Genomic DNA, 24,166 nt, shown 5'->3' with positions numbered 1-24,166 from the left:
AATTTTTCTTCGAAGGAGGTTTGATTGCCTTTGAATCGCTTCGCTCTGCTTTCTTGAAAACTTGGTAAGCGTAAAATGACTGCATAAAAGCTTTAAGTACACAATATACCTTATCAGGCTTCGTGCAGTTAGGTCAAAAGACATTAAATGCACTCAGTATCACTTTCTTTTTATGCTTTAACCAAGTGGCCAGACTTCCTATATTCACCGACTAGACAGGCTTCCAAAAGACTTGATAAAATTTCAAATTTCCTAATGCATCTTTAGCTATGCAGATTTTGAATTATGTACATGATAAAATAGGAACTGTTAAGATTTAACCTTGATAGAATGCAATCCCTTCATACCTTTACTAATTAATTTGGAATAGGTGCACTTAACTCGGTAGGTAAGGGGATTTCTTCATTTGACACAATTTCCTTCTTTTTCCAAATCATCTGCAATATGCCTTTTATTTCTGCAGTGTCTCCTCTAGGTTGATCTCTGCAATCTCTAGCCAAGTGTCCAACTTTGTGACAATGAAAACATGCCATACCAGGATTTCTCCATGATCTTCGGTTGTTCATTCCAAACCTTATAAAGCAGTTGGCACTTATATGTCCATATCTTCCACAACATTCACACCATATCCTTGTATTGTAATCCCATGGTACTGTAAACTACTGTCCGTTAGGACCTATGTGATTTTGGTAACCTCTAGCATTTGCTCGGTGTGTAGACCACATATAGTTCTTTTGCTTAAACCAACACTTCTCGGTACTATGTCCATATCTATTGCAGTTTTTACAAAACCCTTTGAATTTTGCCTTTTGATAATTGTTAACAGACTTTGTCCTACATTGGTTAGATGTGTGACCATATTTATAGCAATTATAATAATAACCATTAGACCTAGTGACATTCAATTGCTTACCTTTTCTGATTTGGCACAAGTTGGCAGTATGACCTTGATTTCCATAGTAGTTGCAAATAGGTTTCTTTCCTTTGATGTTCTTCTTGTTTCCAGCTTGCTTTGATGATTCTCCTCTCTCGATAGTGTGGATTCCCTTCTCGGTAGAGTCTTTTCCTTTGTAACCGAGTCCTGCATCTTTGTTGGATCTTCTTGTATTCAGTTGCTCATCCAACATCTTCGATGCTTCATAACTCTTCTTCGGTGTTTCTTTGGATTTCTTCTTTGTTTCAAGTTCATCGGTCAACCTTGATAATTCAAGTTTCAATGCTTGATTCTCATTATCCTTCAGATTGATGTGCATAACCCAATTGATCTGACAGATTACTTTGTATTCCAACCATCGTAGTGATTTCATCATTCTTTTCAGGTACTAATTCTTCAAGTTGTTGGGTTTCTCTTTCTAGATCTCTTGCTTTATCCTCAGTTGTCCTCAATGCATCAAGATTTTCAATCATCTGTGTGCTGAAATGTTCATGTCCTCTTTTCATTGCTTTTAGCTGATCATTCAGTGCTTTGTTCTTTTCTTTCAGTTCTCCAATCATCTCTTCAGTCTCTTTAGATATACTGTTCTTAGATGATGTCTCAATCTGTTCCACCAGCTCTTGAGAGTCCTACAAATCATCAGACAATCTTCTTCTAACTTTTAATGATTTTTGCATTTGTCTTTGCATGCCTGCAATCACTTGATTAGCATGATCCAGCTCTTCTTGCAAATACACAATTCTCTGAGATTATTTATAGCCTTCCATTGATAAAATCTTTTTCTTTAGGCTGTTAAAAACTTTTCCAAGATTCAAGCTCTGATACCAATTGTTAGGCCCAATATGGAAAGCTAATGTACTAAGAGGGCAGGGGTGAATCAGTACTTCAAATCCTTTCTTGAACAATATCTTTACTGTTATGCATAAACCAAAAACTGTTGTAACATAACATAAAGCTAAAACAAATGAATAACAATCATACATTATTCACTCCATAACACATATATTTTGGTTACGTAGAAACTCTTGGTTAGAGAGAAAAACTGTAGTGGGGATGGCACCCACAACTTCACTACTGCAATAATAAAGAGTGCTCGGTTAGAGCTACATGTTTAGCTATTTCTGATAGCTTACCCTATTAGGAGTATCAAGATCGTTAGATCTACCTTGCTAAAGGATTTTACAACACTTATTCTAAAATGTTGCACCTGGTTGAAGGCTTTAAAATTTATAGACTTTGTTAGAGTCTTTTACCATGTTAAAGGTTTTTCTTACAACTCAAAATATTACAATAAAATATTTACAAATATCTACAACTTCACATCTGAAATGTTATAGCAGATTCTATGTGCTCAAAATGAGATTACTTTGCTTAAAGCATACCTCGGTAACCCATAGAATAACTCGATAAACCCTTATGTTTACTTTGTTCCTTGACTGTTCTCTGAAATCCTTCTTGGTGACCTATGTGTCTCTAACAGTCATAATACTTAGTGCTTTCTTATGTATCACACATGTCTTGCTTCATACACCTCTATAGCTCTAATTATCTGATTGTAATTCATGCTGTATAAATAGATCTCTTATGTCGGTGATCTAGTTCATTGCTTCGATTTTACAAACATGATTTATTGAATGAATAACTATACAAAATATTTCATTGGATAGATGACCTCAAAATCATACACAATCCTTGAGTGCAATTTCCAATGTGATAACGGTTCTTTGTTCCTCAATCTTGTAACACATTTCCACATGTGTGTTTAGGTTCAATGAATTTGGTAACATGTTTCACTCGGTGTATCATTACTGCTGCTCGGTAGACATAGAGTGTTACTCGGTAGACAGCTCGGTGTATATTGGGCTTTATGACTACTTTCTTCTATAACTGACTGCTCTATGCATACCGACTGAATATTTCGGTATAGTAACCAACTAGAGTATATAGAATGACTTTGGACATAAAACTAATGGCAACTTAGTAAGTAGTAACACTAAATTTGATTAATTTAATTAATTGAATTTAGTTATCCCGAGCACCTTTAATTAAATAATTAGACATTATTTAATTAATTGGTATTTCTTACACCTTTAATTAAATAATTACACATTATTTAATTAATTGGTGTCTCTTCCCTCTAGCTAATCAATTCTATTGATTATGTCATGGTCTCCACTTTTGATTAATTAATTGATGATTAAAATCAATTAATTAATTGACTTTGACCCTTCTTCTATTAAATATGTCAGATTTTGCAATTTGATTATTTAATTCATGTTAACCTTTTCCTCTCAAATTATCTCATTGAATTAATTAATTAATTAATCAATTCCCCCACATGTCTCCTAACCTTAATCCCCCATCTAACTCTTCCTCTGACCTAACCTATCTAACTAACCAAGGGTTTTAGTCAACCCTTTCACTTTACCCTCACCATATGTATGCACATTCCCAAAATATCACAAATTTTTGAAAATTTGGGAAATGCCTTTGAATTTGGAGGAGATTTCCTAAAATTTGGGAAAATATCCCAAATATCCTAAAACATGGAAATATCTCTCTTTTGAAATCTCTTTTGGAATTGAACCTTCCAATTTTGGTGTCTCATTCCCAAATAGGCATGTGTCCTCAAGGACACATGTCATTCCTTCCAATGACACATGTCCTTCTCAAGGACACATGCCCTTCTTAGCGACATGTGGGTGAACTCACAATACTAGTTCCCACTTTTTGACCAACTTTGACACTTACATGAAAATTTTGAAAAAAACCTTCACTTTTGGACACCTATAACTTTTAAACCATTAAGAATTTGAAGATGATGTAAACTAGTGATTTGTAACATCTTATTTGTAGATTCTAAATTTTTTTTTTTCAATTTTTTTTGAATAAATTTTTATTGATTTTTCCATCTCCCTCGATAAGTAGTTTTTTACAGCAAACAACATTTTTTAAGATTGACATGGATCCTAAAATGCTTAAATTTTTTTCTATAAATGATAAAAACTTAATTCTTTTGAATTTTGGTTTGTAACATCAATACCAGGACATGCAATTAGTTTGATAGTGATATGTTGAATATTTTTTATTTTATTTAGTTTTGAAATCCGACTAATTATAATTTAGATGTAGGTGTATGTTTGAACACATAACTTGTTCTATATATATCCAAATTTAATTTTATTTATTTTTGTTAGAAAGAAGACATCGATATCTAGGGCATAGATATTTTTCAGATTTTTTTTGAATTAGTTTACTATTTTTCCCAATGCATTGAACAAAGAAGTTCATGTTCAATGAAAAACCTACATTCATATGAATTAAAACAAATATATATTAATGAAATTAAATATATTAAAAATTATACTATTTGGAAATCTTATAATAACGACTAAGTACTTAAAAAAATAAAATTTCCAAATGAATTTATTTGACCTCCCAAAAGCTAATGTAAAATTGGTTTTTTATCAACATTTGATAGATGCAAAGGAGACGCCATTACAAGTATGATTTACAAGTAGAGAGGTTCTATCCAAGAAATTTTGATCTAAGAGCCTTTGATCTAACTCTCTTCAATTAATTACTTCAAATGACACCTCGTAAAGATTAAATAGTTATATTTTCTAAAAAATGTATGATTTCAGCAAAAATTAGGATGCACCAAAAAGTGGGAACCAGTATTGTGAGTTCACCCACGTGTCTCCTTCTCATTCCTCTCCATTTCTCATTCAATCATATTTAAACCCCTCATTTTCCTTCCAACATTCATCCACTTTCATTTTCATACCCTCATAATGCAAAATTGTTTACTCTCTATTTTGTACATCCATTAAGCATCTCACATCCATCTCAAGCATTCCATTTTAGTTTAATAGATCTTGCATTCACTATCATGGAGAAAAATCAAGTATCTACAATATAGAAAGCACACATCAAATCAAAGGACTATCAAATCAAAGTATGAATATAGAGTTCCTTTCAATCTCTTTAGTTTTACATTCACAATTTTTTACATACATTAATATATATTATATAATATATTATATATTATATATTATATATACAATATAATATATTATTCATATATATATATATATATATAGTAGGCACCCATTTTTGTCCACTTAATTAAATGAATACTCGGTATTTATTTGATTATTTAACGAACATTCAACTATCAATTAAATTAATATTTAATTAATTCATCCTAACTATGTTCTTCTATTAACTAAATAAATTAATCAATTTAGTTCATTTAATTCACTTAACCATATTTTGACAATTAACTAAATAAATAAAGCATATTTGTTTAATTAACCCCCCTCTCACATTTAAGTAAATTAACATTTATTTAAATCACATCTCTCACATTTAAATAAATAAATATTTATTTAAATTCCTAAATCCCTCTGCCACTTGCATCTTCTATAAAATGCATGTTTTCTTATCATATCTAAACCCCCTATCATTAACCTTTAATCACCCTTTAATAGCTTCCACATTCCTAAACAAAAGGTTAGCCCCAAACCCTTAAACTCAAGCCTTTAATGGCTTCCTTTAAAGTCTTCAAGCCTTTAATAGTTTCCTTCTAGAGTCTTCTTAAGCCTTTAATGGCTTCCTTCAAATTCTTCATGCCTTTCATGGCTTCCTTTAAAGTCTTCAAGCCTTTAATGGTTTCCTTCTAAATTCTTCTCAAGCCTTTAATGGCTTCCTTTAAAGTCTTCAAGCCTTTAATGGTTTCCCTATAGATTCTTCTCAAGTCTTTAATGTCTTCCTTCAAAGTCTTCAATCCTTTAATGGTTTCCTTCTAGAGTCTTCTTAAGCCTTTAATAGTTTCCTTCACAGTCCTCTTAAACCTTTAATGGCTTCCTTCAAGTCTTCAAACATTTAATGCTTTGTCCCCCTCTCCTCTCAAGCCTACCCTTGTTGACACTTGTCAACATGTGATTCATTTGAAGGAGAGCACATGGATTGATGATCAACACTTCCTCAATAAACTCAATCTCAACCCTTCATTTGCCTATTTTGATTATAAATAGAGCTCATTCCTTCAATGTTGAGGGTTAGTCACAAGAGTTATCCATGAATTGTTACTTTTCTTAGAATTTGAATTTTTTGTAGAAAGTATTTCTATTATATTTTATCTCTTCTACTTGTTGAAATTTCTATTTAACATTAATACTCCATTCACATCTTCAAGCATTCAACACTTCACATAATCCCACATCTCCCATCCTCCATTTGACATTCATTTGTGCTAGAGCTCAAGTTGAGGGCATACTTCATATAGCAGCAGGATCTTGGAAGGAGGGGGACAAGGAAGAGCCATGGCATAGGGAGCATCATGGGGAAGTAAATTCATTTTATTTATTTCCTAACTAGCTTCTTGTGTTAATCTTCTTTGATAATGCTTTGAATGGATTTGTCTTCATGCATGTGCTTATGGTTGAAATATCTCTTTATTATATTATGTATAATATCTAATATATATTATATTATATATTATATTTAATATATATTATATTATATATTATATATTATATATATATATATATACACACACACACATATATATATACATATATATATACATATACATATATACATATACATATATATATATACATATACATATATATGTGTGTGTGTATATATATATATATATATATATAGATATATATATATATATATATGTATATGTATATGTATATGTATATGTATATGTATATATGTATATGTATATATATATATATGTATATATATATATGTATATATATATAATTTTAATAATATCGGATATCTGTTACATATCAGAGATCTGATATGCTTAGGTTCTTGCCATTGTTGAATGTATTGACATCCAAGCCAAGCAAAAAGTAAACATGGATTTCTCATGTTCTGAGCAAGTGGAAAAGTGATTTTTTTTCATATCACCCCTTTTTGGCCCCTCATGATCTCCACATACCCTATATGATCATTTTTCCTAAATATAAAAATCTTGTATAAATAGAGGGGCATTTATTCGCATCTTGTGATCTTAGTTAAAAATTATTCTAATATTATCTTTTAATAATGAAAAAAACTATATTTTTTGTCACATGTCAAAGAGTGCAAGTGGGAGTGGGATTCTCTTACAATCCACAATTCCAAGTGACCTAGTATGTAGGTTGTTTGTAGCATATGAGACTACCTTATATGTGTATTTGTGTTGAAGGATGCATCTTACTTAATTCAATAAAAGTATTGTGCTTCAAGAAGGAAAATAAAAAGAATAATCATTTGACACAAGTGAGGATATACATTCTATATCACATGTGAAAAATGACCATTATAACATATTTATTGAGATGTTGTCTAATTAGTATTAGAGTACATATCTAGAAATGATTAGCATAATTAATATTAGAATATAAATTAGAAACATCAATTTCATGGGTTTTATTTTATCTTAGAAAAATAAGATTATAAATCCATCTCTTGCTAGTGATGAATTATAATTACATAAAATAATTAGTTATACTTACATTAAACTAGCACATGTGTGTGTGTTTAAAAATTTGGTCATATAAACCTAACAAATATCTCTCTATCTAAATTTTAAATGGATAAATGATATTTAACTTTTATCAATTTAACTCAACTTGTCACTCTATAAACTTGATCTCTTACCGTCTAGTATTGCTTAATGTAGCTTGAAATCTATATGGATCCTCCTATTGTTGGGATCAAATTATAATGATATTAAATTCAATAATTTCAAAATTAATTTCTTAGAGAATAGATTTTTTCTCCAATTTATCTCAAGTAGTTAGATTTTTTTAATATTTTTATGATTTGATCTCTATTAATGCATCTATGGTTGAATAATTCCCCTTGGTATCTAATCCTCTTTCAGATAGTACAATAGTATAATTAATTTTGCAAATGTTACATGGTAGGAAAGTGATTATGGAAAGCGTATTGCTTAATGTGGAAAATAGTAGAATGTACATGTTTCTATAATTTTATAAGTATGGGAAACACTAGAATAAGGCTTTCGCCAAATTATTCAAATAAAAGAATATGAAATATTATTTTTTATCAAATAAATAGATCCATATGATGCATTAATATATATTTCACATCATAAGGAGAGAAAATATGAATGAAAGATACTCAAAAAATGAAGATATTTATGTTTTTGATAAAGATAAACAGATTTTACATGGACCCGAAACCAAAAGTTTTACATAAACCGGCCATCAGCCAAACAAACATGAAGATATTTATGTTATCCTCTTATATTAATATAATTTTTTTTTTAACATCATTCATGACCATTTACTTCACATTCCTTTGTGAGCAATTTTTGCAAGTCATATACATTTAGTAATCTATTTCACCAACTCCCATAATCTAAAAAGAATTGTCTCTCTTTGACATGATCAAGCTAAAGATCGTATAGTAGCACACATTTGACCATGTGTTCCACATGTAATATGAGAGAGATTTATTATTACCTAGCTACAATTACCATTATCCCATTAATCCCTTATATACACAACTCTTACCAAGGTAGATCCATAATTAATGTCCAATTTCCCAACCACAATTCAAGTAGCCGCACTTTTCCTTTATGAGATTGCTAGATGTATAAAACCACTTACTAAGAAATCATAAAAACCCACCCTCATCATATTAATTAAGAGGTGGGAGATAGAACAAAATAACTCCAAGAGAATTAGATTCTCATCGAATATTTTTGGTATTAAATTCTTTCTTTAGTTCAAGAGACTCTTGTGGTAAAATGCTCTTTTGATCAGACTCTTGCTCATGTTGATCTTTTGGTCATCTAATATTTGGATTTAGGTAATTTGCTTGGTTATTCTAGCTTTATATATTAGACTTGTCTTTCTAAACATCCTCCTTATCGTAAGATTAATAGAGATGGTCATTCGACACCTCTGCCAAATGATATTTTTATAATTAACAATGATGATTCCTCTTGGGTAATCATGGACCAGCTAGGATTGGCAATATTGGTCATGATAGTTTTGGGTTTGTGCAGTTCATTTTTTATATAACTATTGGAGTTGGGATTAATTTTCAAATGGGAGCCTGTGCCTTTCTTGTGACTTTGAAGAAAGCTTGGGAACTGGGTTGGAAGCATGTTATTTGTTAGATGGACTCTTTTGTTTTAGTCTCACCTTTGAATAATTAGCATTTTGCAAGTTCTTTGCAACATTTGGCTTCTTTGTTTCTCAAATTCATGATTTATCTCGGCACTTTGATTCCATTTTTTTTGTTCATATTCCTTAAGAATTGAATGTTATATTGCTAATTTTCTTGCTAAATGGGCTTCGAACGCTCCCAAAAAATGGAATGTTTGGGATTGTGATTCTCATTCTACTAAGCAAGTTACCCAGTTCTTACATCTGCTTCATAATGATGTGGGCTAATCATTGTTATTTTTCTCATTTTTTTCTATGTTCGTGGTCTTTTGGACTTGTTGATTTGTTGAGAGTCCTTTTTGGCTCCTACTTTTTTTTCTTGTTGTGATAACTATGACTATTTAGAAATATTCATGCATTCTCTTTCAATCTTTGAATTAATATATATTTACCCCTTTCCAAAAAAAAAAATGCAAATTCTCACCCACACTCCCTCTAAAGAAATGCATCCAATCTTTGAACCACTAGGGATGAGAATGCTCCTTTTATGGGACCTTCAACCTCCTCCTAACTTTTAGAGTTTATGACCATCTTCAATGAAAAAAAAATCATCTTCTTACTTGAAGAAATAACATAATATGTTTAACATATTTTTCTTTGATTTCTTCTCTCGTATTCATATACGCATTGATCATTTTATATACATAAAAAAAATTACACCAATATTTTATTTTGAGACTTCTTGTTACTTATACTAGAAAAAGAAGAAACTCTAAGATCATTTGGGTAGCTGTGATGACAAAAATTCTTATATTTTGATAATTTAGAAGATTTTTTTTCTTTCTAAAAGCAACAACGGATACTCTTTTAATTATGGAAACATTTTTCTCCTTTAAAAGTTGACATTCATGCTAGAAAAGAAGTTCATAGACAATATCAAATTTAGCTTGATTTAGTTTGTCTATTTGCTATATAACATCTCTAATAAATTAATGTAAGTGGAATTAAGACCACTTAACACAATAATCTTTTTAAACATTTTAAATCTAGAAATGTAATATGAAACAATCTTTCATCATTTAATTTACTATTCAAACTTGAACCAACAAATCAATTTTATTATCTGTTGAATGTTTATCATGAAATTTTATTTTTATTTTCAAGTTTTCCATGTTTTTAATATGATTCAATATAAACAATCACTCCACAAGAACTATAAAATTTAATCAAGGCAAGTGCTTTTCTATATTTTTAACAAACAAAACAAATTTATTAACATATGCAAAAGATATATGATAAGATTGAACTCAATCTTTAAAATCATTGAAAATAATGTTATTTTTCAATACTCCATTCTTTATAATTTTCAATATTTTACCTTCTAATATCTAAAAGAAAGTTGACAATTGGACCATAAAATTTCACACTTTAAATATGTGCAACTGACCCTCTTCTAATTAACCACTTTTATAATGAATTCCCCAACTTATAGAAAAATCTCTATAATAAAACCTTTATGTCTTTCCGTATGTTTTACTCTCTATAGAACAACAATCCAAATTTTGTGGAGCATAATAGATTAATTTCTCAAAATAATTTTTCTCATAATAAATAGTTCTCGCACATAAAACATAGACCAGAGCACAAAACTCTGATAATCCATCTTGGAACAAACCAAGTGGTATTACTACTAATTATTTATATTCAACTGGAACAAACCAAGTGGAAAATTCTATGGAACAAACCATAGAATTTCAACTGCTAATTATTTATATTCAAACCTGTCTGCAGAAAATATAATAGATCTTCACAGTTAATGAAAACTCCTTAGAAGGAAGGAGGTCTAATTAGAAGGAAGACTGAGTGGAGGATCCAAGTGAAGCACAAGTGTCATGGCTGTAGTCTTGTTTGTCAACACACCTCTGTGCGGAGCAATTCTGTACTTACCTCTACTCACTTTCTGCACAATCACAAATGTATTCAATCATCAAGTTCTCCTTCAAATTGACAACTTACATTACAGTTAACCCAGAGCAATTGAAAAAAAAACAATTAAGTCACACTCACCACAAGGGACTCGCCAAGATCGATAACAAGAGCTCCAGGAAGAGGAGCAACAGAGATCCAACCCCCACTTTTTTTCTCAACTTGTAAGCCATCACACACATTATCTTGAACAAGAATAGTAATTGTACCATGGTCTGTGTGTGCATGAGTGCCGAGCACCTTATCTGGATGTGGGCATGGCGGATAAAGATTGTAGCCTGCAAATTCCTCGCCCAGACCCTCAGTTGGCATCCCCAAATCTTCAGATATTATACTCAGCAAATGCATCATAAGCTTGTTAGATTCCTTTCCAAGCTCTTCTATTGTTTCTCTGCAATTCAAAACCAAAGGAACAAAGTAGCAAAGTAAAGCAATATGCTCAGGAACTGAAAGAAATCTGAGCTGTTTATATGAGAACATTCCAATATGCTCAGGAACTGAAAGAAATCTGAGCTGTTTATATGAGCACATTCTTAAGTTTTGACTTGTTTAATTTGGCTCATCTGAAATCGTACTAACTTTTCAAATAGGACCCATTTATGAATATACTTTCAGATAATTGGGAGTAGGGCTCTATCAGACGACTGACTATGGCTTGGTTTCGTAGTCACTATCTGGCCAGCTAGACTAGGTTATAGATAGGGTGAAAGGGAGGGATAAAGTGGTGGATGAGAGGAATGACCTAAACAAATTAAAACTCAAAGTATGTTATTTAAGTCTGATTGTTGATCAACTAGAAATATAATTTCAATAAATATGATATTAAAAAGATTCAAACTTCAAAATTAAAATAAAACTACTCGTTAATATCTAAACACATATTATCATGTCTAACTGTGAAAATCTTTAAACCTTCAATACCACCGTGACTTGTTAGTTTAAGCTTTTGGCTAACTTATAGTTTGTGGGCGTTGAGGGCCACAGATGGGGAGCTTTGAGTGAATCGGGAGCAAGGAAGGCATAGAGCGAATCCATCCAATCAGTATGCTGCCCTCTGAAGCCCTCTGTACGTCCATAACCAGCAATCTGAACTGTTTTCCCTTCATCTCGAGCCGATTTCATTTTTTCGTCTACTGGAAGCTCAAAGAAGCCTCTTGCTGCTTTCCTTGAATTCTCCACCACATCTAGATTAATACCATGATTCACCACCTGCAATCAATCACACATGAATGTTAAACTAAGCAAATTCATAGCTAAAAATTTCTTGGGTAAACCCAACTGGTACTGATTATTATGTATATCACCTGGAAGAATCCCCATTCCTGACAAGCAGCAGAAATTTTCTGGTTTATTTGCTAAGGAGACTCACTCATGTCAACTAAGGGCAGCTCCTCAAACAAGGGCCTCTCTTTGCCTTAAGGACAAGAAACTCCTGTCAACTAAGGGCAGCTCCTCAAACACGCCATGCTCAAACAAGGGCCTCTCTTTGCCATCTCAGAAAGTGTGTGAGAGTTATGAATTCTAGGGGGTTATATATACGATGAAGAGTAGAGTCGGTATAACGATGTTATTGGCTGACGTCTGAGTACATACGTAAAAAGGATTCATGCTGAGTAATCTTGAAAACGATCTGAACCCATAAAGATAGAACTAGCAACTGCACCTTGGTGTGCAATGGGTATGTCAAATAGGTGTGGAAGGTCAATTCAAAAAAAAAATTGGTCTAGATATTTTCCATACATTTATGCAATTCATGAGAAAAATTGGTAGGTCATTTAACAAAAGTGTCAATAGAGAAGTAATAGCTTCAAATCAATTGTACATCCACTTACATGGATCCAAGCATGGTTGAAACAAAAAATTTGAATAAAAAACATAATCAAGCTCCATTACCAATAGGTTCATCTTATGATTACAATAAGGAGAGATGGAGATTGTGGGAGATATAGAGGGGTAACCGTTAGGATTTACATGCAGAAAATATCAATTATATGCAGATAAATATAAAACACAAGAATGAAAAACACAAAAGTAATAACAACAAAGAGACAATATTTAACGTGGTTCACCCAATCTTGGGCTACATCCACCAAATAGAGAGTCCAATATTATTATCGAGTAAACCAAAACTGAGTACAACCAGTAATCCCCTTGCAACTCAATACCGTTGTAAAATGTTACAAAATTATCTACAGAAAACCCTAACCCTTAGTTTTTTTTATCACGACTTATGTCGGTTACAATATTAAGGTTACAACATGTCAGCCAATAGAAAAATAACACCTGGCGCCTTTATAAAATAATAAAATTATTTTTGGCCTCGCAAGGCACTGCCCCTCGACCCCGCCCTGTATCGGGACAGGGGGCACGCAAGGGGCGTTGCCCCCAAACCCTTGTCGAAAAATATGGGGGGAAACCTCGTTGATAGAAGTAGGGAAAATTTAACCCCCGAGTCTAATTAGGCTCCATATAACAACAATAACAAGAGAGAGAGAGAGAGAGAGAGAGAGAGAGAGAGAGAGAGAGAGAGAGAGAGAGAGAGATATGGAGAGTAGATGGAGAGAGAAAGAGAGAGAGAAAGAGAGGGATAGATATAGATGGAAGAGATAAATATTCAAAGGGAGAGAGGGAGAGATAAAAAGATAAAGATAGTTTTAGGAAGTAATGTATAGAGGAAGGGAGAGATATAGGGGCAAAGAGAGGTGGAGAGATAATGAGATAGAGATAGAACAAGATATCCAAGAAAGAAATGGAGAGATAGAGCTAGAGCGACAAATAGATATAATGGGATAGAGGGAGAGATAGAAAGAGAGAGACTGTGATATAGAGAGAAAGAGAGATAGATATGAGATAGGGAGGGAGATGGCGAGAGATATAATGAGAGAGATAGGGATATAGAGATATGACATTCAATTCTTGCAAGCATATGAGAATATACATGTCAAGATTCATGGACCAATTTATAACTAACATATCAACAAAGATGTTGATATAGGTTGACACCTAGTATGGTGGGTATAGCTTTGGGAAATCTTTGGATCAATGTAGTAATTTTAACATAATAATAAACTGTTTTAAACCAACGTGTATAAACTCATTAAAAGACAAATCATAAAACATGGTTATATTATTATTTTAAAAATTCTCAAAAACTATTATAAATTCATTAATAAAATAATATATATCATTAATTTATTTATTCGCCTTTAAAAAAATTATTTCAACAAAAAAAATTCAATTATTAAAATAATAAATATAAATTGCATGTTTTTGGACATTAAAACATCCAATTGTCAAAAAAGAAATTAAGGAAAAGCCAAAAATAGTTGAAAATGACAACCAAATTTTTAAGAAGACATGGCATCACATTTTTCACTTAATTTCAACAAAAGATAACAAAAAAAATTGCTAAAAATATGCATAAAGGAAGAAAATTTGCTAGCAATTTAAAACATACAAGGAAAGTGCATTATACTTGGAATAAATATGTACTTGGAATAAAAAGTGGATTTCCAAACACTTTAAGATGTAACACAAAAATGTGGACTACAAATTATTATTAGGTTTATTATTAATGTAATTGTAGTATATTATTATTATTGTTATATGAATGCAAGAATACAAACATTGCTATATTTATAAAGCACCTATCAACATTGATAATATTACTACGAATGTTGATATATTTATATGAATGCAAGAACCCATCAACTTTATTTTCGTGTGAAGTATAAAAAAAAAGGGTGATAAGGATAGATGAAGAGATAGGATACAAAGGAGGAGAGATAAAGAGATAGATATAGTAAGAGAGAAAGATAGAGGAGCTCATATCAAAGATCTAAAGATTAATAATTAAAATGATAAAAAAATGGTTGGCAACACAATATCATATTAAAAAGTTAAAATATCTTATAATATCATTTTTAAAAATTTCCATTCTAAGAGAGAACATCTTATAAAAAAATCATCATAAAAAGTAAAAATAAAAATAAGTATAAATAATTAAACACAAAACAATTACAAATTTATAATGACTAAATATTATTATTTGACTATTAGAAAAAGAAACATTAATTTTAATAGTGTAAATTTACATAATTAAATATACAGTAAATATGTAATTATAATTTTTTAATGATTAAATATTATTTCTTATGATATTTTTGTTAAACAAACGCTAATTTTAAAATATTAGACTTGTAAATATTCTAAATATATAAAAAAAAATATAAATTCATATTAAGAAATGTAAAATAAAATCTTATTTAAATTTAAATATTTATAAAAATTACAAACAATAAATAATTAAATAAAAAATTAAACGAATTTTTAAAATTTTATAATTATAAATTAATATTTAATATTTTTAACATTTCTTTATGTTTTATAACTGTCTGGATTCCAACATTATTGAGGATCATCTTCTCATTTTGAACACTATGGCAATATAATGATTATAATTTTGTATTCAAGTGTTCCATATTCATTAATTTATGTGAAAAGATTGGAGAAAGTACACGGTAAGTTGAAACAGATTTCTTTTATTAAAAAAAAAGTTGAAACAGATTTAGACAGCACTTATTTTCACCAAGGCTACGGTAACATTACCCTAGGTTAGAATATGCCCACTAAAACATATAACTTTGTTGTATTGAGCGGAGACTATTTAAAGAAAAAAATATAAAAGCTTTTTAAAGTAAGACTAATGCCTCCACGAACGCACTGGAGTTGGAATCCGAGCCACACAACGGTCAGAGAATGGTCAGTACGGTGTCAGGCTCGGTGCAACAAATAAAACTTTTTACTTTGCAGCGAACGAAAACATCCAATGGACGAAACCTTTCTAATGGTCTTGCATTCGTTTTGGCTAACTTCAAGCCATAGATTTTAAAGATTGTGTGGTTCATCTCATATAGGGAACGTCTTCGGCGTAATAAAACATTTTTATTGACTGTTTAACTATTAAAAGTAAGATATTTAAATAAAATAATACATACAATGCACGAATTTTTCACTACAGTAGCCATGAAAGTGATCTGTGCGCAAATGTCGCCGTGAAAAAAGGGCATGCATACGACGGCCTACGTCCAGAAGATATGTATAATATAAAAGTGGGGCTTGTTGAAGAATACTAGAACCTCATAATTATTTTAAAGGAAACAGAGTTGGTGAGGTGTTAATTGAAATGACCTCTAGATCAAAAAGGGAGATACTTCGTTGAATGGTATGAGGGGGCATTTTCCATGAGGGAATATTAATTTTTTCTTAAAAAATAAAGTATAAAATAATTTATTTATTTTTATAAATTTATAAGTGTTATGAAGTGATTAGCATTTATTTTATTTTATTTTCAATAAAAGTGGATTATTTCACTAAACTTTTTTATTAATCTTTTTTATTTTCTACACAGATTCAAAGAGCATATTGGAGGAAAGAACTTTGGGAAGAAAACCTTCGGTCACAGCTCATAAAATAAACCTATAGTATCTAACAGATCAGTTTATACACCCCGCCCAAAACCACATACAAAATGCGGTCACAACACATATAATATCATTTTTACATAGAGCCCATATGTCCCATCGAATAATTTTCAAATCTAGACTCCACAACTGCTATCAATGGAAGAAGACAGAATTTTCCAAAGCCCTGCGCCAAATCCCATGAGCCAAAAACCTTCATGCCCAAAAAGGAAGTATCAAAAAACCTTTGGAAAAACACTATTGTATCAAATACCATGAGCTCGAACTCTCCTCCAGACAACTAACATGAATACTTGAAATGAAAGGGGAAAGCGAGAATAATTATCATCATAAATTTTTACATCAACATTACTCAAGAAAATCACATAACTATTGTTGCAAACCTTCCCATACCCTAGAAGGAATTTCCTCAAAGCCCACCTCTTGCTGATTATGTTTGTAGTGATTTTTAGTTTTATTATTGATGATGGATGAATATTTGAATGGTGAAGGGGAAATCCACTAGTTCAAATGGTTGGTAAGGTTGTGTTAAGGCTTTATGTGTGTCACATGTAGATCCAAGATTCAACTCTTCCTGCCCATATATATATATATATATATATATACTAAAGAAACATCATACATACATTTGCAAAGGGTAAGGAATTCATTTTAGAATTACAAATTGATAATTGAAATCCATTATGATAGTTAAACAAATATTTCATTTTTTATTAAAATGAGTGGGGAAGGGCCCCATCCCATTACATATCTGACACAAACCATCAAAAACCAGGAGAGAAAAACCAATCACGAAAACAACAAAACAAGGCAACTAGCAAAATAAAAGCAGAGCTAGAGCTAAAAAGGTTACATCCTATTTTGAATCAAGGCTTTGCGACTTCTTATCTAACATCCTAACCTGAGAAGGTGGAGACTATTAGAAAAATATTTATTTTTATGTTGAACAATTGTCTAGCTAGATCTATTATTACAATCAGAACAGCGTTGACTCATAGAAAATGTGGGTTAGTAGAAATACAATTAGAAAGAACCACATCATTAGCGACAACAACAATACTTGTAAAAATAGCAAAAGTATCCTTGGCATCATTGCGAACCTTAAAAACTTTTTATAAAACAAAAATAGTCTAGTAAACATCAATTGGAATAATAGGGGAAACTAAAAACCTAACATCAATTATTTTATTGTCAAAAACATATTTGGACTAGCAAATAGCACCAACAAGTAAATTTATAGTAGAATGGAGAGGAGTAAAAGTAATTGGAAAAAAGACAGCCCTGGAAATCCACAAGTAAATCAATTAAACTAGAAGGAGAAGAAACAAGGGTGGGTGCTTATGAATCCTTTGAAACAAATGTTTTTTGCAATTGTTAAATATATTTATCAAATATAATTAGAAGAATCAAATATTATTTAAAATAATTATTTAGAAGTAATAGAAAATTAAAACCTAAAGTAATTTTATCAAAATACAAAAAAAATCTAATGTGATATTTAGTTCTAAAGGTAGAATATCTTTTAAAAATTATTTCGAAATTAAATATTTTAATTATGTTTTTGATTTAAAAACAACATTAACTAGGGTGCTAACACTTAACATAGAAAGAGACTATCAAAAAAGAAAAGCCTGTAGGCAGGAAAAACAACACTTTGAAGCAAGCTCGGAACCAATAAGGTCAAACAAAGGGAACTTATCCAACCTTCAACAACTCAAACCCAACTCAAGAGAGGTGTGGACACCCAATCCAAGGGGGGGGGGGGAGGACTTCCCCTTTCGCCTACGACAAACAACAGTCCAGGCAATACTACTCTCGAGGCCATCAAGGGAATGACCAAGCAGAAAGGATCCTGCTTGTAAACCATTAGGAAAGACATTGTCATTAGGAATCAAAGAACTATTAGGCAAGAAAGACCCTATAGAGACACTGCCAGACTGTTGTTGCAGAACAACAACATAATGATGTTGTAGAACAGCATCAAGAGCAGAACCACCAGGAGAAGAGCAAAGCAGAGGCACAGGAGCAACAAATGTAGAAGCCAAGGGGGAAAAAGAGTCCACGATAGCGGTAATATCAACAAATGCTTCATCAGTAGTAAGGGGCACCTCATCTCGAGAGGATTCAACCGAAAAAGAGTCTGAAGCATTAATTGTCAAGTGATCTTCAGTAGCACTCTTCCAACAAGTAGCAACACCTATGTTGCAAGAGAGAGAAGAAGCACCTTCGATGACAAAAGGGGAGGCCCTCATAATCCAGCGGTTGAGTCCAAGGCCTCTCCCCAACCATAAGAACCACATCCCTAGGGAGGGCCAGAGATATATGCTGACATCAATTAATAGACGAGCAATGGTAGAATGACCCATGGAGAATGTGGCATCATCAACCTTCAAGAAGTTGTCAATGGAGTTACTGATGGCCTCGAAACAAGAAGGCTCCCAGAAATGGAGAGGGAGATTAGGGAGGCGAACCCAAACTGGACGAACAGAAAAAGATTCACTAAGGGGGTTGAAGGAAGAAGTCTAGGGCTTAATAGAGAGGGAGAGATCCCCCAAGTCCACAACTTTCCTAGAACCAAATCACGATCAAGAGTAGAGGTAAAAGAAGAAACGAAAAAGCCTTCAGCACAAGGGAAAATCTCAATTCCATGAGCAACTAAAGGCATCCAGGAATCACTCACCCAACAATGAAGGTTTAGAAGAGAAGGCCAAAACCCAGCAAATCTAGAGACCAAAGAACTATGTTGATAGAAATCAACATTATCCACAACCTTCGGGCCACAGGACACAAACCATAATAGGGGAAGTCTTGGCACAAGGAAGAGGTCGAACCCCCTTGGAAGGATGGGCAGCAAATTTGGCCACATGAGAAAAGCTATGAATCCCAGCAAAAGGAGGTTTGGGCAGAGCATTAGCACATGAAGGAGGGTCATTAGGAGCAACACCAATCCTGGGAGACTCCCTAATAACCGGACCATCATCAGCAGCAACTAGGGCATCCAAATGGTAAAATTATGTTGGATTCCTAAATGTTTGACAATTTTGAGATTATTGACATTTTATGGTAAAATTAAGTAAAAGGTGGGCTAAAGTAGATATGATTAATAATTTTCATTGGAGGAGCTTAATATTAGTGGTGAATGCATGGGGTACATGTCGTGACAACCTCATTCTAGTAGTTTGTAAATAATTTAATTAATTTTTTAAAAACTTGCACCTAAGTTTAGAGGTAAATTAAGCTAAATTAAGCTCAACTACACCTAGAACTAATGATAGACAAAAAACCCTCTAGATAATAAAAAGAAATTAAATTTAGCTTAAGTGAAAAGGCAATTAAAGGGTCTGATTAATCAATAATTAGATAATTATCCTAAAATTACTCCAACATACCCCCAAGATTAACTTAAGGATAAGCTAAAGAGCTAATGATGAATGCAAAATGCATGCATGAATTAATCAATCCCGACAACTAGGCCTGATTAGGTACTCATTTAAAAACCAATGCAAAGCAATGCAACTCACACCAATGAGGTCTCTCTAAACAAAGAAAAGGAAAAGAAACACATGGTAAAAAATCCCTCTCCAAAAGCGAGAGATGCAATGAAATGAAAAAGGTACTACATGTAACTAAGATGAAGGACTCCAAGTGCCCCCCCAAGTACAGAATTGATCATACAAGTACAATGGATATCCCCCCATAAGAGAGAGAGATAAGAAGAGACTATGTATTTCCCCCATAAGAGAGAAGTTCCAATACCGAAGATGAAGGCTCAAGGACATATGTTGATGAAGATCCAAGAGTGGTAAATCACATTCCTCCCTTTAAGAAGAAACAAATCAAATGGCCAAGGCTAAAACAACTCCATGAAAGGATATGGGAGGAAAATTCTCATGACGTGTGTCATGGAATAATTCTCAACTAACCAATTGTCTGAATCGTGGTATGCCAAATCCAACTGAAGCAAATTCAATTTTTTGTGAGGATACCTACTAAACAACATCTATTTAGAAACTAAATATGGGATGAAAAAATGTTCAAACTACCATCAAGGAGGAATAGAATATCCTCAATCATGTCCCCAATGTCTAGAGTGTGTGATGTATCAAAAAACCCTACAATATCTAGCAAGTACTCATCCCTTTCTATTGAAACTAGAAGGAAACAATCAACCCGTTGAACTAAACTGATCTCTGAAGAAGCTAGGGGTGAAGGGGGGTCGAAATAAGTTTCAAGAACCACTATGTATGATTGAAGCATACATAGGTTCAAGTGACCAAACCTCTCCTCAAATTTCTAATTCATTCTCAATGGATGAGAGATAGCACCAGTCAATGAAACTACATGCTCAACGGGAGTAAAATGTGAGAACTCGTGCAATCATGTTGCATGATCAACATTGACAACTGGAATAAGCTCACTACTATGACAATATCTGATGATAATTGAATAAAGGGTGAACTCAATTTGTCTTTCCTATCCTATTGTGAGTAGTCTAGTAAATGGAAAGAAGATTGGAAGATAATGCAGAGATAGAAAGAACATTATTGAAAGTGCCCCCATCAACCTCAATAGAGCCACTCCCATTAACACTCATGTAAGTGTTATTACCCATCAATGTCTATAAAAATGGGCAATACTTAAAAAAAGAGAACATATTCTCTAATGATGCCATGTGATGTGAAGCTATTGAATCTAGAAGCCATATGGAGGATTGAGAATCTATTGATACAAAAAGAGCATGCTCTTTCATCTTGTCTTCACCACATGTCGTAGCTGAAGACCCAAAATGTTCAAGTCCTAAAGTGGTGTAAGAGGATGCACTAGATAAGGTGGTTGAATATAATTATTCCAAATAATTTATTTTAGCTCATCAATCTAAGGGTATGTGCAGGATCATGGTGTGCCAAAACAGGCCCTTAAGTGGCAATGAAATTTCAGAAAATCAGAGTTATGCAACTTGACATGAAAATTTGAATAAGTTGTGAACATTACTTTTAAAATATTAAAGAAGAGAATATATAGAAAATTGAATGTAGTTTCTAAGATAGTAGTTGTGTTTTGGAAAAAAAAAAATCCTATTTGATGAAAATTTCAAATTTCAATGTAGTGGTACTAAAATTTCAGGAAAAAAATAAGAAGTACATGTATGACTGACCACCCTAATCACAATCAAATCAAAATATTTTTTTGTAATATTTATAATATAAGTATTAGACTCATGTCCGTATGTGACAAATTTATTTTTTAAATTATTTATAAAGTAAATAATTATTTATGAATTTTTTACTACAGCTTTTTCAGAAATTCAAAAACTCCTACATCTGACCACCTTAACTTGGTCCAAACCTTATGAAATTTAAATTTTTTTAATTTTTCCCTATAGTAAATGAAGCATAGGATGTGATGCATGTTTTGGATTAAAAAAATGTTATACTATTTGAAAGTTATGAGTGTTTTTCAATTAGTATATGAATCAGGACTATTTTCAGAATTCAATTAGAAAATAAGGGTTAGTGCAGGATCAAGGGGGGCCAAAAAGTGGCGATGTGAAAAAAATAGCCTTCCTCACTTGCCTAAAAATGTGAAAATCCATGTTGACTTTTTGCTAGGCCTGGGTGTCAGTACACCTTGGCCTGGTAATTACCTATGCAAATCGGATATCTGATAAAATCGGATATCCGATTGTTATTTGTAATTTTAATTTAAAAAATATATTATATGTTACATATTATATAATATATAATATATTATTATATTATATAATATATATAATGTAATAATATATTATATAATATATTATTACATTATATATATTATATAATACATATTATATAATATATTATTATATTATATTATATTATAATATAATAATATATTATATAATACAATATTATATTATATATAATATGATATAATATTATATTATATTATATATAATATAATATAATATAATATAATATTGTATTATATTATAATATATAATATAATACAATATTATATTATATTATAATATATATAATATAATACAATACGTATTATATAATATAATAATATATTATATAATACATATTATATAATATATTATTATGTTATATTATATTATAATATAATAATATATTATATAATACGTATTATATAATATAATATAATATAATATTATATTATATTATATATTATAATATATATAATATAATGCAATATGTATTATATAATATAAAATTCGATATCTGCTCCATCCGATATCCAGTGTTTTGACAAAAAAATTGCTAAAAAATAGATTTAGAGGTAAGAATTTTATCATTTTGAATCATTTTCATTCATTTTTTGTTAATGTTTATTTGATTTTTCATTGAAAATATGGTTTTTTTCATGAAAACTAGGTTTTTTTAAATTAAATACCTAATTGTTTAAATTTGTTAACTAAATTTAATTGTTTACATTCAATTAGGTTAAAAATGGGGGATAACAATGAAAACACTGACCAACCACAACTGCAACAACCAAACCCTCATTTGCCAAACCCCCCCTCAATTCAAGATTTGATTCCACAAAATTTGAATGAATTCAGGGGGATTGCAGAAGTATATCATAGGATCCCTTGTCTAAACCCATTGTTTGATCCTCTCGCGTCGATCATAAAAAGTATGGAAACCATGACTAAGGAGCATGATGTTGCCCTTTTGTGGCGAGATTCTATGAAGGAAAAATATGCATATGGCTTGTCATATAAGGATATCAAGGATCTTGAGATATCCAAAGTTGAAATCGTCTCATTGTTTGTCAATCCCCGTACTGGTAAGCCCGTAGATCCCCAAAAAAAAAACTTTCTATCAAATGATGCACAAATGATGGGATTGTGAAAAATTTTGGGATCGTTGGTGGATGGTTTTCGACAAACCACCTAACAACAATCTTGATATCCCATTCTATTTCATAAAAAAATTGTATGTTGAGTTTGTTTTACACAAACATGTGAACTACTTTGACATCCAACCTTTCCAGGGTGTAGGTTTAGGTATACCCCAAAATAGACCTGGGGTAGTCAGAGTAGTCCAGGGCCCATATGTCCCCCCTCCTCCTGTTGATCCCCCACCTGCAGTTCAGCATCTTGATATCATTTGTGAGGTGGCTTCACGGACCATATCGGCTATTCACTCTTTGAGTAGCCTTTTGGTTTCTCAGGCTACGTCAGTAGCTCAGCCTACACTTGATAGTAGCGGTGCATCCGATGTCAGTGACACATCATCCTCGGCTCCACACATATGTGTGCCCCATAGTTGTGTCATGTGTGGGCACGTATGCTTGAGTCCACTTGGACAGCCCATTGATCCTCATGTGGATAGTGTAGATTATGAGGTGAATGAGATGCATGATGCACTAAATGTTATTACATAGACTAGAGTATACCCTAAGGAGTCCTCACATGCTAGAGGTGAGGAGGCACTGTCAACATACATTGATGATGTATTGGTAAGATCTGTATTTTCACAGTTCATGTTATATTTTAATTAAATATTTATAAATTAGATAATATTAAGAGCTAATTTTTATTTACATGGTCTATTTAACAGTTGATGATCGAGGATGAGTTGAGACAGATTCAGGATGGCACC

General features: G+C 31.8%; 1 protein-coding gene across 1 annotated transcript in view; it reads right to left on the bottom strand.

Moving 5' to 3' along the window:
- Positions 1-11,601, bottom strand: part of LOC131038823 (oxoglutarate-dependent flavonoid 7-O-demethylase 1-like) — a 32,284-nt gene extending 20,683 nt beyond the window's left edge. The window contains exon 1 of the mRNA XM_057971380.1: positions 11,152-11,601. Within this exon, the coding sequence (XP_057827363.1) occupies positions 11,152-11,601 (450 nt within the window). The remainder of the gene's footprint in view (positions 1-11,151) is intronic.
- Between the last annotated feature and the right edge of the window lie 12,565 nt (positions 11,602-24,166).

Source organism: Cryptomeria japonica, chromosome 9, assembly GCF_030272615.1.
Source record: "Cryptomeria japonica chromosome 9, Sugi_1.0, whole genome shotgun sequence".
Taxonomy (NCBI): Eukaryota; Viridiplantae; Streptophyta; class Pinopsida; order Cupressales; family Cupressaceae; genus Cryptomeria; species Cryptomeria japonica.
The sequence above is the reverse complement of the archived record's forward strand: the minus strand, read 5'-3'. Positions and strand labels throughout refer to the sequence as shown.